General features: G+C 41.4%; 1 protein-coding gene across 1 annotated transcript; it reads right to left on the bottom strand.

Annotated features, from left to right (window-relative positions):
• Positions 1–7,155: 7,155 nt before the first annotated feature.
• LOC103581928 (secretoglobin family 3A member 2) lies at positions 7,156–10,307 on the bottom strand. Its single transcript, XM_008563638.1, has 3 exons — positions 10,253–10,307; positions 7,633–7,835; positions 7,156–7,255 (listed from the first exon to the last, which is right to left on the bottom strand). The coding sequence occupies exons 1-3, from the start codon at positions 10,305–10,307 to the stop codon at positions 7,232–7,234; spliced, it is 282 nt and encodes a 93-aa protein (XP_008561860.1). The 3' UTR covers positions 7,156–7,231.
• Positions 10,308–15,708: the final 5,401 nt, after the last annotated feature.

Genomic DNA, 15,708 nt, shown 5'->3' with positions numbered 1-15,708 from the left:
TCTCTTCAAAGGATGTTGCAGTGAACATCCTTATATGTATAAAATCTGCACTGATGTTTTCATTACCTTATAAAAGATATCCAAAAATTGAATTGCTAGACCAAATGGCATTTTTTTAAAATGTTAATAGATATTGTGAGAAAGCTTTAGAAATGCAGCAATTCTCCTATTGGCCCTAATTTATGCTTTATGGATAAAAATTAGATTAGACATGTATCTCACAGCATGAGTAATTTTTAATAAACTTATCAAGGTATAATCAATGTACTGCCTATTTGAAGTATACATATGAAGAGTTTTGACATATGTGTATACCCACAAGCCATCACACAATCAAGGTAATGAACACATCCATTACCCCCAAAAGTTTTCTCTTGTGACTTGTAATCCATTCCTTCTTCTCACCAGCCCCTGTTCTGTCCACAGTCAACCACTGATTTGCTTTCTGACCCTTGCATTTTCTAGAATTATAAGATTGATTTTAAAGTACTTATTTGTTCCTTGCCATGCATTTAACCATGTCTCAGGCACTGAGACAACACTTGGCAGTATCATGTGCCTTGTTAACTTATGTGGGTCCAGGGCTAACTTGGGAAAGCCAAAATCCATTATTGATCCACCTTCAACTCTAGGTAAAATGGGAGGGAAACCAGGGATACCTTTGGCTTTTCATAATGTAGATGCAATCTGCTTACCAATGTGAGTGGAGAATGTGGTGCTATATAACTTAAAGTCAAAATACTAGAAATCTAAGTTGAGACTACACGGTCTCCTATCCTTTCTCTAAGTGAAGCACCTACTACAGTATCTGGAAAATGGGCCATTTAGGTAGTGCATGTTAGATCGTGTTACTCACTCATTTACATATAAAATTCTTACTGAATGTTTACTATTCTGCATGTACTATGCTCGGTACTGGATTCTGCCCTCTTGGAGCTCACAAAAAAAGTAGGAGAGTCAAACAATATTCAAATAAGCATACATAAATATGTAGTTATGTTTTGAGAAACTTAGTAAGGAAGGAACATGGTTCTCCAAGAAGCTATGATGAATGTATCTCACCTGGACAAGTGATCAGGGAGTGCTTCCTAAGGAACTGAGACTTGAGCTGTGATCTGAGAAAAAAAAGTGACAAGGCAGTTAAATAAGACAAAATTTAAGAGAAGAAAATGAAAGAGAAGAGGCATTTATAGTTGAGTAAATGGTATTCATAATAGCACTGTGCCGGGTATCCTATGTTCCAGCAATGAAAGAAGGTCAAGGCAGTTGGGAAGTAAATGACAGGGAGGAAAGAAAGTCCTACAGGCCTCGTAGGTCATGGTCACGATTTGATTGTTAAATCCAAAACAATAGAAAGCCACCAAAAAGTTTTAAGCCTTAGAATGAATATGACTATTGTACCATGTTGAAAAGATCACTTGGCTGCTGTGCAGAACAGACTGAGGGGTCCAGAGTAAAGCAGAAGACAAGGTGGGAAGCTCTGGCAAGAGGAGAGAGAGACCTGGAAAAGGAGTGTCAGTGCAGATGGAGTGACATGGGAGGATTCAAGAGAATATTAAGAGGGGAGGCTGACAGGACACAGTGATGAGCTGGATATAATGTGGCAGGGAAAGGCAAGTATCAAGACTGACTCCTAGGAGTCTGACTAATGCAAGGGGATGTGTGGTGGTGCCATTCAGGGAACTGGAGAACACTGTACACAAAACTGCTCAAGGCTCTCCTGGGCTGTTAGGATAAAAACAGTGCCCATGATCATGACACTCGAAGTATGCTCTTACCTCTGTCTGCCTATCCAGCCCCAGCTCATGTCCCTCTGCTCCTACTCACAGGGCTTCAGCCACACAGATGATGTTTCAGTTCTTTGAAGAAGCCAGTTTCTTCTTATCCTCAGAATATTCACACATTCAGTACCTTTCACCCAGAACGTTATTTGGCTGAGATGGCTTCTTCACAACCTCACATCCCAACTTAAATGATACTTTCATAGAAATGACCCAAAATAAAAAAGGGAACCTCTCATCACTATTAGCATTCTTAGAATCCTATGCTTTTATTATGATCACATTATCATTTGTAAGTATTTACACATGTTTATTTGCATAGTTTCCTCATCTCCTTTACACTGGAAAATCTATGGGGTTGTGGGTCATGTCTATTTTATCACTGTATGTCGTTGTCTAGCAAAGACACTGCAATCAATATTCAATCATCATTTGTTGAATCATATACATATATATATATATATATATATATATATATATATACACACGTATATATAAAACAATAAATGACCAATAACTATCACTATGACTGTTGTTGTTACTATTATCTAATCAAGAAACAAGTTCTCATTGATAAAGATACACAGCTAGCTAGTGGCAGAGCAAGGAATACACTTTTTAAAAATGCTTGAGATGAAGCCAGACGTAGTTACTAGAAAGGAGGAGTATCAGATAATTGCCATTTAGCTGTGAGTCTCCAGCAAAAAATTCAATACAAGAGAATGTGTGGATATTTTGCATTATATATCTGGAATATATGTTTGTCCCTTGGTATTCACGGGGGATTGGTTCAGGACATTGGTACAGGCAAGATGCAGAGCATTTTCATGACCACAAGGCTCTCTCACAAGCCCTTATAGAGCACCCTCACTTCCCTCCCACATTCCTCCTCCTTAACCCCTGGAAATCACAAATACTTTCTCAATTTCTATAATTTTGGCATTTCAAGAATGTCATATAAATGGGATTATATAGTATTTAACCTTTTGGGATTGACTTTTTTTCACTTAGCATAATTCTGTAAGGATTCTTCCAGGTCAGTGTGTATATCAATAGTTTGTTCTTATTTATTGCTGAATAGAATTCCACCATGTAGACATACGACAGTCTAACTGTTCATCCATTGAAGGACAGCTGGGTTGTTTCCAGTTTCTGGCTACTACAAATCACACTGCTATGAACATTTGTGTACAGGTTTTTATATAAACATGTTTTTATTTTGTGGGGATAAATGTCCAGAAGTACAATTGCTGGATTGTATGGTAGTTGCATATTTAGTTTGTTTTAAAGAAACTTTCAAACTATTTTTCCAGAGTGGCTGTATCATTTTACTTTTACACTTGCAGTGTATGAGCGATCCAGTTTATCCGTGTCCTTGCCAGTCTTTGGCGTTTTCACTTTCGTAATAATGTTTATCATCGGTTTCTTCCTAGCTTCCCAAACATAGTCTGTCCTCAGATTCCTTCTTCACTCAATCACAATACACCACCAGGAAAAACCTACAGTCCCAATAGATTGCCAGGTCACAGCTATTACTCAGAGCTCAGTGACACAGAATGCTACCCCCAGTCTTCTCCTTTTGGTACCTTGATGTAGGTATAGAGTTATCCTTCTCAAACATGCAAAACACACCACGCTGGGAAAGATAGTAATGAATGGCTTAATAATATGACTAATGGGAGAGAACAAAGGGGCCAACCCAACAAGATAAAACTTAACAAAAACAAAGCCATCCATTCAGTAAACACAGAGCCAACACAGATCACCTTCAAACTCTATGCTATGTGCTGAGGACATAGACTTATGCAAGTTTGGGTCACTGTCCATTTGACTTCATAGTCTAGAAAGGAGACTTTGAAGTAAGTATAAAATAAGTATGTGTAAATCTGTGTTAGGAATATGTCTGTTGATTTAAAATACTATATGACTTTTTTTTTTTTTCAATCAACATTGAAAAACTTTTGAAGAGTTTGAAGCTGGGGAGTGATTCTCATATTTTAGGAAACACATTTTGTGTTGTGTGGCTGATAGATTGGAAGGGAATCTTTGGGAATCCAGAGGCCACTTGGGAGATTAACACAGTAGTCCTGTGACTAATGACAAAATGCTAAGAAGAACACTCTCCTATTCCCCGAATTTTAAAGGAATTTTATCAAAGAAGAACATTATCAATAGTGATAATGAAGAATGTACATTGATAGATGTGAAAAAGGTTTATAATGAGCAGGGCTTGCTTACCAATCAGAAGGGAAAGTTGATGAGAGGAAGTACTTAGGATGATCCTCAAGTTTCTTTTTTTTTAAGAAGTCAAATATTTAGTATTAGGAATTAAGATCTATATTTGGCATGGAGACATTTATATGGGTAGTAATTCTGCTACAGTGTGTAACTTATATATACTACATATCACTTAAAATATTTGTAGGCCAATTATGAACTTTACATCCCATTTTCAATATACTTGAAGTGTACCAGTATTTTTTATTATTATTTTCTCAACATAGACAGGAAGGAAAACGTCATGATTTGATTTTAAAGTCAACTGGTAAGGAACAAATTTAACACAAAGATCAACATCCTTAATGAAAAAAGAACTCTCAAAAATTAATTAGCAAAATCTAAGCAGAAACTTCATGAAGGACGTGAGCAGATAAGTTACACATCCCGTAGAAATACACTCCAAGACATTGCTGCAGGGCATGGGGAATGTGGGCTAAGGCTCTGAATACCCATCTCAGGACCCCAGAGGCTTCTGGCTCCAGCGCTCCATTGCCAGCCTGATTGTGGTAGGCAGTGGGTGGGGCCGAGGTCCACTGCCTGCCATCATCGCAGGACCCCCCTGGCTTCTTGATTCTCAAGTTTCTTCTTAAGCACCCATGAAAACGCTTGTGCTATAGAGTGAGATAGAAAATTAGAACATAAGGGCATATTTTGAAAGAGAGATAATGAGTTCAGATGGAGGTGTGCTGAGTTGAATATAAATTAGAGCACCTCCTGAGGGTGACTTAAAGGTAACTAAATCTCTTGTTCTCAAAAAGAAAATACAGACTGTAGCTATACATTTTGGAGTTCCTAACAAGGAGATTATAATGGCACCCAATGGGAGTGCATGAGATCCCCAATAAAGGTCACATATAAAGTGAAAAGAGAAGAGGAATCAAGTTTAGAATCTTTGGATGCATCAATCTTTAGGGAAAGTTGAATAATAAGAGCCATGTAAGGAAACTGAAAAACAATGGTCAAATAGAAGAATACTAGAGTAGACGGAAAGATAATAAACATTTTGGTAAAATAGAAAGAGAATTATGCACCCCCCTCCTAAATAAGTTTTACATAGTCATACAACTTGCTTGGCCAATGAAAAATGACTGGAACCGGTATATGTCACTTCCAAGAGTTAACCGTTGGTTCACCAAATTCTTTTCCCCGTGGCCATAATTGAAAATGCTTGAGAAAAGGACTGTTCTATCAGTTCTGGTTACAGCATTTAGACCATGTGGAACAGAGCTATAGCTAACCAAAGATGACCATATAGTGTCATAAAAAAAGAGTGAGATGTTGTATATATATAAGCCACTGAGACTTGGGTTATTTATTACTACAGCTGTTCAGATGGGCAACCTAATCTATTATTACAGATGCAGGTAAGATGAGGAAATAAAACAGGAAGTTTTACAAAGTGCAACTACTCTAATTGAAAACAAAACAAAACAAAAAACAGGGGTCAAGAAATGGTAGAGGGCCGGCCCAGTGGCGCACTGCTACAAAGCACCACTTGGGAGCGCAGCGGCGCTCCCACCGGGGGTTCGGATCCCACGTACAGACCGGCTGCTCACTGGCTGAGCGAGGTGCGGGCGTGATGCCGAGGGTTGCGATCCCGTTGCCGGTCCCGGTCCGGTACAGGCACGACACTGAGGGTTGCGATCTGTTGCCGGTCACGAAAAAAGACAAAAAGGAAAAAAAAAAAGAAATGGTAGAAAATTAAGATAGTATCCATAAAGGAGGTGACATTTAATGTTGTATTACTCAGGATCAAACCACGAAGCAGAACCTACTCTCAGTACTTAGAACAGAAGGAGTAATGCAAATTAAATAGATGCTAGAAGAGCTAAAAAGTCAACAAGGTGATAGTGAGACAATCCAAAAACTAACAACAGTGGGGAGCCACCAACAACCTCAAATGGAGAGGGAAAGAAAAGAGGTGGTATAACCTGAGCCCAGAGGCTGGAGTCACCTGGCAAAAGCTAGAACCAATGCAGACCAATCCAACAGGACCAGAAGCCTCAAGCATGGTGCACCCACTTTCAGAGGCTTCTCCCAAATAGAGAGGCAGAGGGAACATACAATGTTTTTCCTCTTTTCCTACCTCCTATTGACTGCCTAGGCCTCCCAGAGACAGAACCCAGCCCAATTGTCAGACATCCTGGGACCCTGAGAAATGCAACCTGCAGCAATCAGCATCATTCCCCATTTCCTCCTCCTACACAGAGCAAAGCAGAGCATGGGGAGGGGAGGGAATGGATCGAGGGCAAACAGTCTCAAGACTGGCACAGGCCCAGGTCTGAAGGCAGACAGCGGCAGACATTGTAGGAAGGAAGAAACCTGATTTTTCACTAAGCTGTTAAGAGTGTTAGCAGGAAAGGGATTTAGCTATCTGTTCAGTGTGGCTGGGGCTGGCACACAGGTGAAGAAAGGCATATTAGTAAGACTAAAGATGTAGCAAAGGTCGGGTCGTGAAGGTCCTTTATGCCATGATCAGGAGCTTGAAATCTACTCTGTAGGTGGTCAGGATATAACCAGAATTATGCCTTGGAAAGATAATTTTGGCATCTCTGTTGATGAAAGAATGGAGGAAAGAAAAGGATAGTTCATAACCCACTTGCCTAAGGAGGATGTTGTAAAGGCCTAACTTGGTAGAAAGGTCTGTGAACGCTGTTGAATGGCCCTACTAGAACCACAGACTTAATAGAAATGAGCATTCTGGTGACACAGACTCCAAACCAATGAAGTTAGTAAGACTCTAGTCTTGTCAAACAATACTTTGAAAACATTTTTTTAAATTTAAAAATTCCTTTAAAATTCGGGGAATAGGAGAGTGAGGGGTCTAGAAATGCTGTCAGGTAAAAAACCGTTGAAAAATTGGAGATCTTTAACTTTAATATGAGAAAAGGAATGTTTGTCTTACTTAAAATGCGAGGTTATCTTTATAACATGAAGCCCTCTTGAGTTTATAACGCAAGAAGGAAATTATCTAGCTAGTCTCATCTGAATAGAGCCCCCAGAAATAAAAACTGAACAAACTGAAAATCTGTTCATTGCTTTATTCACTCTCGTCAGGGTCACTACAGTTTAGGACATTTAGGCTACGGATGGCAGAACGAGTTTCAGCCAGGAAAACTTCCAGGGCTTCCTTCTTCCACTTCTGTCTGCGCACCCTCTTTCTCCTGGCGTCACACCAGGTGTGACAGGGCTTCCTGAAAGGCAAGAGAGCAACAACAAAAACAAGAGCAGCTTACATGTGACTGACATGTTTCAAACAATCCTCACTTTTTCTATCCTGTTTAGCCACCATTATACTGATGGGAAAACAAATGCTCAGTGGTTAAGTCCCATCCAGAATCACAAGGCCAGTCCATGGTAAAGGGACATCTAGAATATGGGTTTCTGTCACTCAAAATTTTTTTCTAAAAATGTAGAAATTCTGCTCTCCTTGAGATTCCAGGATATGCAAATTTTATATGAGTACCATCCGTAAAGGGAAATACATGTTTACCACTGAGAATGGGGGGATAGGTGTTCAGGGTGGCTAAGCCCTCCCCCTTGGTGAATTAGCCCCACAAGCTGTAGTTACCAGAAGCTTCTTTACTGCTTCAGAAGCCTCTGGTCCCAGCTCATTCACACACTTCCTGAGCCCTTCCACAAGGTGCTCAACAGAAATGCCCAGAGTCTTCAGAAGAAGCTTCAAGGGGTCTATGATGGGAAGAACATTGTCCAGAGGCAAAGGTAACACTTTGTCGACAGGAAGGGGTACACTGTTGAGGAGAAAGGCAGTAGCTGCAGGGCAAAGAGAAACCAGATGAAACAGGCACATCCAGCTCCCATCTGTGACCTCATCTCCTTCCACTCTGCCCATCAGTAGCTCCTTTCCAGACTCACTATCTTCATTTCCTTGAAAACTTCTGCCTCTGGGCCTTTGCACCTACTGTTCCATCTCCCTGGGACTTTATTTCCCCAGATAGCTACACATCTTTCTCTCTTCAAATGTTACCTCCTCAGAGAAACCTTACCCTCTATCCTTCTTTATTTATTCTTTTACCATTTCCCAAAATATCAAATCTTTCTTTTTTATTTTTATTTCCTTCATCCTCTCATTAGAAGGCAGGCTCCATGAAAACAAGGAGTTGTTCACTACTGTACCCCATGCCTAGAACTGACCCTGGCATACAATAAGCACTCCATAGATACTGGTGGTTGAGTAAATAAGGAAGGTACTTTGTATGTGCCTATCTTCACAGTCCATATCTTTGAGGCCAAAGGAGAGACACCATAATGAATCCCCACTCAAGAATGGACTCAACCACAGCCCAGGAAACTGCTCCCAACCAATTCAACTCAATGCTATAAACATAATCGAATACCAGCTCTATGCCAGTTGGTGCAGATACATAGACAAATAAGGGAAGGATTCTCCATGAAGAGACCTCACACAGTCTCGTAGACAATAAAGATCTATGTATGCCACAATGTGGCATGTGCTATGTTAAACATTATGGGCAAAGCTCTATGGAAACACAATGGAAAGGGTGACTAATTCTAATGGCGGAAAGTGTTGCCAGAATCTTCCCTTCAAAGTGTTATTAGAGCTGTGTCTTGAGATAAACTTTGGGATCACAGGGTAAAGAAGAGGGGCAGCATTTTGGAAACAAGATCAATAAAGGCACTGAGTTGCTAAGATGAAAGTGCACACACAGAATGGTCAGCCTTCTGCCCAGAGAGGCTGGAGTGCAGGACTCCAGTGGGCTAAGGCCAGGGTGTGGAAGATAAAGAGGGTGAGGCTGCAAAAATTGGGTAAGATCAGATTTTTGAAAGCTTTGGGTGCCGTACCAATCAGTGTGCAATTTTTCCTGAGGGCAATTGGCAGTTATCATGGCTTTTACATAAGACACTTGCATTTTATCTCTTTGGCTTTAGAAAGATAACATAGAGGACAAATTGGAGGAAACGAGTAGAGATTGGGAAAGATATGCATGAATATTTTTACAAAAATGTGTAGCAGATAGATAAATGCACATGTACATGAACACACACAGAAGAACACGCTTCCCCCTACTGGCTAAGACCTGCCATAGTTCCTTTGGAAATCTTTTAATTTCTCCATGTAAATCACAGAAATGGAGCCTGTGCACCTTCCTCCCTCCATCTTCTACCTTTTATTTTCCTTCCAAACTTCTCCCCCAGAGGGAGATATCTATTTCTCTCCACCCTCCTTTCTGCTGCCACATTTGTCCATAGCTACTTGTCGCTGGACATGAAAGAACAACAAAATGGCCAAAAATTGAATAAAAATCACAAGCCAAAGTTGCCAGTGTAGGTGTGGGCAGCACGCCCAGTTTCTCATGCTTAGTTTCCAGACTTATTTTAGATATTTTGGCGAATGTCTTTATATCTTTTTTATAGATATATTTATATCTTCCTAGGGGGAAGAGCTTCAAAGCCTTCTGTTCTCTCAATGAGCAGTGGCCATCATGAAGCATTTTTCCGATGCACCCAAATGTATCTCCCTGATGGTTACAATGACTCCTTCCAAAAAAAGTGGGCCAGTTCCTCTACCCTCTTCCCTGGAAATTAAAGTCTTCACCCCTCTGTCCAGCCACAGAGCTCTATCTGTATATCTCATTGGGCCTTTGCAGTAGTCTAGTATTGTAGTGACTTCAGTAAAAGTCTTATCTCTCCTACCAGACCATAAACACCTTGGGAACAATGATTGATTCATATCTGAATCTTCTAATGCCCAACCAGTTGTAGACACCCAATAAATATCCATTGGGTGGGTGAACAGATAAATGTAGCTGTCTCAGGAGAACCCACCTGGCAACCTGGCTACCTGGCTAATTGGAGATAATAGCAAGAGATATTCCATATACTTTCAAAGCATAAAAGAAAGAAGTTACAAAGTCAGATTTTGACTCCAAATTAAGTAAAACTAACAGTGACTAATGTCCAACAGTGAAATGTGCTTTGTTGACCCCCAGTTGGAGCTGGCTGACTTCCTATGAAGAATGCATTAGTGCTTGTATTTATATTCGGTTAGCACTTGCATGGGGGGATCTAAAATACCCTTCAATATTACTATTTTCTGTGATTCTAAAACTCTTTCCACCATATTCCACTGTTGGTGAGCCTAGGTGTACTAGCTGTGTTCTTACTAACAGAAAAAAAAAGAAAAATACCATATGTTCTGGGCTACTTACCAGAGTAACTGCAAATGCTGATGTTCACCAACAGGAAGACAGTTGCCAGCTTCATGACAGGTATCTGGTATTTTCCTGGAGTTTAAAATTCAAATAGAAAACCCAGCAAATCCACCAAGCCAGTGGTTCCAGTTGCCGTGCAAAGTGTGACAGCTGCTTTTGCACACACACGTATTTATACACACACTAAAGACCTGAATTTCAGTCGCCACCACTTGACTCACCAGAAAAAAGCATGAAAGTCACGTCGCCTCACTAAACAAAGCAGAGGGCTATCCGCTCTCGCTCATGTTCCCACGAGAAACAAAGCTTGGATGAACACAGTCTCAAGTACCTCTTGCACAAGCTCTTGCACAAAAATGAAGGTGGAAGGCAAAGAGAACTCTTCTTCTGGAAGCGCACTGAAAAGAAGTGGAAGTTTTATACTGGGATTAAAAGGAATGTTCTCTCCTAGTTTTCTGTTCTCTGCCAGTTTTCTGTTTATTTAAAGTTTGACAATCGCATTACCTGATGAGGTACCTACCCACTTACAGAAGCAACCCAGAGGCCGCCTCGGCCCTAGTACAACACAGAGTCAGCCTAATGACATTTAGGGCCACATTTCTCTGGAATTCACCATCTTCATTCCCACTCCCCCATCTACTATGGCAAGATCTTCTGATCTTTGTTATCTTTTCTAGTGTCTCCCAGTTGTTTTGGGAATCTTCAGGGTGACTTCTTTGTGCTGTCATATACAATAACAGGCTCAGGATCTAAAATCAAAATGCCTTTTTAGAAACCCGGGATTCAATTTTTACTATTTGTGTAATCTTGAATTAGACATTTTTAATCTATGGTATTGATCTTCTCATCTAAAATAGGGATATAAATAGCAATGACTGACCCTTAGGTATACAATCCTGAGGGGAAAAAAAAATTATTTTTTGTAAGAACCTGTTTACACAATTTGAATCACCCAAAATGTGCATTTTGGAACCATTTTGGCAGTTCAATTCCAGGCAATCATGCAAATAATAATAACGTGCTGGCCACAGAACTAACCTGCTCCTAAGGCTGCCCTCCTGGAACCAGGACTCAGCCAGGATGACTCCACCTGTAAGCATGAGCACTGCAGTTCTCTGGGGCACCTGGTGGGCCTCACATGCAAGCAACAGGTTGACAAAGAACCTTGAAGGGAAGAAACAGGGAGCGGAGCCCATGTGGGTACAGGTACTGATTCAGGGCCCCCTGGCCAAATGGCGCTCCTGGCTCCAGCCATTTCCACCACCAAGGGCGAACCCAGAAAATTTTGAGGAGACATACTACGGCACAGGCCCCTAAACTGCAAGGCCAGGGGTTGGGGACTCATTTACCCCATCCAAGGGTCTGGTATTGTTATGAAGACCTAATAAAATTATGCAGACAGAGCACACAACTGTGCCAAACCAAGATTAATGATTAATAAGTGTCACCTATTATCAAGTCCTTTAAGTTACCAAGTAATAATTGCTATTTCTTTATCTTTCTGCCACTTTATAAACTGCATGAAAGAGACCATGAACTACTGCCACAGTACTGCTTTCTCTGCCAGGCACTGCTTCTGTTTCCCCTGCATGGTGCCATCTATGCTAATGATGTTGACATGCCAAATCCCTCTGGGGCCCAAGATTGTTTAGTAAAGTGGTGGCAAGGTTGATGCCACCGTTTGGTTGTGATATCTTTTTGGGTACTAAACCATCCCTGCCCTCACCTGGGCTTGTCATTTGTTAGTTTGCTTTCAAATCGTTTTCCTGAACTTTCCTCTTCTGCTCTGTACTGTAGAAAGTTGAGTTTTCAAAACTGTGGTTTCCAGGCTTCCTGGCCAACTGCATCTGCTTCAGTTCAGCCAGTGGAAGGCACTGGTAGGAAAACTGGAGGAAGAGAGAACGGGATAATGCAGAGTGTTTCTCTCTGTGCATAGTGGGGAGACAGCTTGGGCAGGGACCACACCTTCTTTGTGGCTGAAGGTCCTTTCAGAAAGGCCCGTCCCTCGGTTCCGCCTATGCCAGCAGATCCCCCACTGCTGCAGCTTCTACAGCACAGCCTCAAATCTTGGACCCCACCTTCACACTCTGTCCCTCCTGGTCTAGAAGCAGTACCAGCTTCCTGCATTTTTTAATCTCAGGGTTGCTTAAACTGCATGTCTAGCACTTTGTAAATTAACCTCTATGTTAAATTCTTCCTATTTGATCACTTGGGTATGGTTTTGACTTTCTGGCTGGACTCTGACTGATAGAGCATCCTAAAATATTGTAGAGCTTCCAGTAAAAGTAGATCTTTCAGTTTTTAAACATAGACTTCTGTCTCATATGTGCCAAGTTATGAATCCACGAGGAACAGGGCCAAAGCCTATCCAAGAGGAATACAGCATTACACACACAGAAATGCTTCTGACTTCTACCCTCTGAAGTGTTTGGAACTGTCTAAAGTTTCTCTGCTGGTCTCAGCCGGTGAGTTCTTCCCCAGGAGGCTCTTCAGACCCCTGTGAAAATAGATTTTGAGGTTCTACCTAGCAGTCTGGCAGATGCACAGTCCTGACCAGAACCTAGCAGCAGACATGGACGGCGTAGACTAAAGGTTAGAGACTGCTCTACACACAACACACACATACGCTCAAAACAGCCACATGTATCCAGACACTTATACACGTATGAACAGTAAATGTGTATGTGTGTACACAGCCAGACCACACCGACACACATAACTATCAAGCACTACTGTTTTCACTCATTTGTTCGACAAATGTTTACTGAGTCTCTTTTGTGCGCCAGGCATTAGAGCAGTAAGCCAGACAAGCAAATGTCTTGTCTCCATGGAGCTGACAATGTAACGGGATGAACAGACAATAAGCGGGTAAACAAACAAAGGAAACAACTAGAGGTAAGTGCTATGAAGAAGCAAACAGGGTGCTGAGAGAGGAAACGAGTGGATTGGGGAACAGTCAGACTTGAAAAGTGACTTGGGCTTGGCTGCTGCCATGTTCCAAACCATTGTGTTAATCATGTCTTTTCATTCTGTGTTGTTGGTGATTTGACATCTTGGGGACTTGCTGACCTTAAAGGGACTGCCTCTCCCGAGGCTGGCTAATTCCTAGAGGTACAAACAACTCACCGGAGAGCATCCCTTTCACAGGCAAACCAACCAATCCACAGCCTGCACTCCCAACCACCTTTACTGAGCTCTTATTCTCTGGGCCACTATTCCCCAATCATCTGAGGACCAGGTACTAGACAGCCAGGGACAGCAGCTACATCCCAAAGCTCTCCAAAATGATTCAGACTAACCCGTCATGAACCCACTTACTCTGTCTCACCTGCCCCTTCCTGAGGAAACCACAATAAAGGCTCTTGCCCACATTTTCCCCACTCTCTCTGCCTCCTGACCCACTGGTACTTCTCTGTGTGCCCACCCCTTGTGGTGTGGTGTGTCCCCTTGTATGGGGATATGTGAGTGTATTAGACTATTTTTTCAATGGCAGTCATCTCTTTATCTATTGGCAAGAATAATAACAAAATGTATATTTTAAAACAGCCATCTAGTCTTTTTTTGTGCCTTTGTTATGGTATGCTGCTATCTTTGCAGCATAATTATTTATATTAATATCTTCTTTCTGAGGACTAATTTGTAAACATCTCGAGCCCAACACAGTTGATGATGTTATTAGGAGTCATCAGTGCCAGGTACTATACTATATGTATGTTATGCATTTCATTCTCACAAAACCTCTGATGATAAGAACTTTTATCCCATTTTATAGATGAGAAATCTAAAGCTGGAAGCATTGAATTCATTGCCAAGGTTACTTAGGTAATAAATAATGCACCCAGAATTTGAATCCTGTCTTTTCTGATTTGTATTGTGTTACTTTGAAACATTCAATATGCATTTCCAGTAAGCATTTGCTAAATATATTTTTTCATGAAAAGAAATGAAATAAAAAGGGAATGAATGTCAGCATTTTTAAATTAATTTGAATGTGCTTTTCAAATGTGATTTTTGTGGAAATTGAACTTGGTCATCAACAAGAGTGGAAATTCAATTAGCCATTTAACAAGTAGCTATTGAGCATGCTTGATGTGTTCAGCTCTGTGGCAGATTTTGGGAATACAGCAGTAACAAAAAATCATGACTCTTGTCTCACTGTAATTATGTTAGAGAAAACCCTTTCTTATAGCTGAAAAGGAGACAGTCTCTGGGAAATCACACTGGAAACGTCGAAGTAGAGTTTATCTTCTCTTGTCTATTTATTGCAAATGACATGGTCCAAAGTGGCCTTAACTTAAGCTTACATAAGAGCGGGGTGGGGGTCGGGGGTGGGGGGAAGAGTCATAAAATTTATCTTTACAAACACAACCATATAAAGTATAATCAAAACTCACAGCTCATTGTATCAACCTGATAGATCTTGGAGAAAAGCCAAACAATCTGTTTCTATCTCAGTTTCATATTGATTGAATCCTGTTCAATAAAAATCAATATCATGCCATTAGAGGCTCACCTCTAGGCACACTCTAGGCACTGCAGGGAAATTCAGATGGAATGTAAGCCTGAGAGTGAAACACAGGAAATGATTAATAAATCTAGAGAGAATCAAATCAAAGTCTCGGGAGCATGCCAAGGGGAGGTAAGCTATCAGGGCAGGCTGGATTTTTCAGTGAAGGCCTCAGGAATTCAAGTGGGTTTTTAATTCAAAGATTTGGGCAAGCAGAGAGGTAAGAAAAAAAAAACTAGAATTTGCAAAGGCTTATTTTGGGAAGCACACTAAGACAGTGAGGCAGGCTGAAAAGAAAGATGCGTGAGACAGTGTCCCTCATCTTTCTGTGCCCAGCACTGTGCACTCACAGAGTCTGCCCGTGGCAGATATCAGACGGATGTTTTGTTTTTAGTCAAATAAGCAATGAGGGAGTCAGGCGAGTTAGGTGGGAAGCTGTGGCTCTAAAACCCCAAATAAGACTTGCTGTTTATCTAGAAAGACTTGATCAACAGGGAGGAATGGGGATTCCTGAGCTGGAGGAGTTCTGGTCATGGGAGTTTATAAAGCAGCTTAGCATAAAAGAAGGTGCAAAGATGTTTCAGTGTCCAGCAGGACCCTGGGCCTGCACACGCCAATCCAAAGCCTCTTTGCTGCAGTCTACAGTTGTTTCCTTAGCAACAGGTGCCCCCCAGCTCGTGCTGCCAACATCTGGCCCCTTTGGTCTTGGTGTGGTCCTTCTTGGTTTATGGGAGAGGAGTGACAGGGCGCTGGCCCCTTTGGCTTATTCTTTGGCTGTCTGTCTAAGTCATGAGCTGGCTAAATCTAAAAGTGTCTTCTTGAATCTTCACCAGCCAGATCAGTCAGGCTCTGTCCTCAGCCTCCTCTCGTCTTGTATGTGCAAGTTCCACGCCCTCCCAACAACCTGCCCATCTGCGTGCTCATCACGTGGGTGCAACTCCAAGAA

The sequence above is a fragment of the Galeopterus variegatus genome, unplaced genomic scaffold, assembly GCF_000696425.1.
Source record: "Galeopterus variegatus unplaced genomic scaffold, G_variegatus-3.0.2 Scaffold14326, whole genome shotgun sequence".
NCBI classification, from domain to species: domain Eukaryota; kingdom Metazoa; phylum Chordata; class Mammalia; order Dermoptera; family Cynocephalidae; genus Galeopterus; species Galeopterus variegatus.
This window is presented reverse-complemented; position numbering and strand designations above follow the sequence as displayed.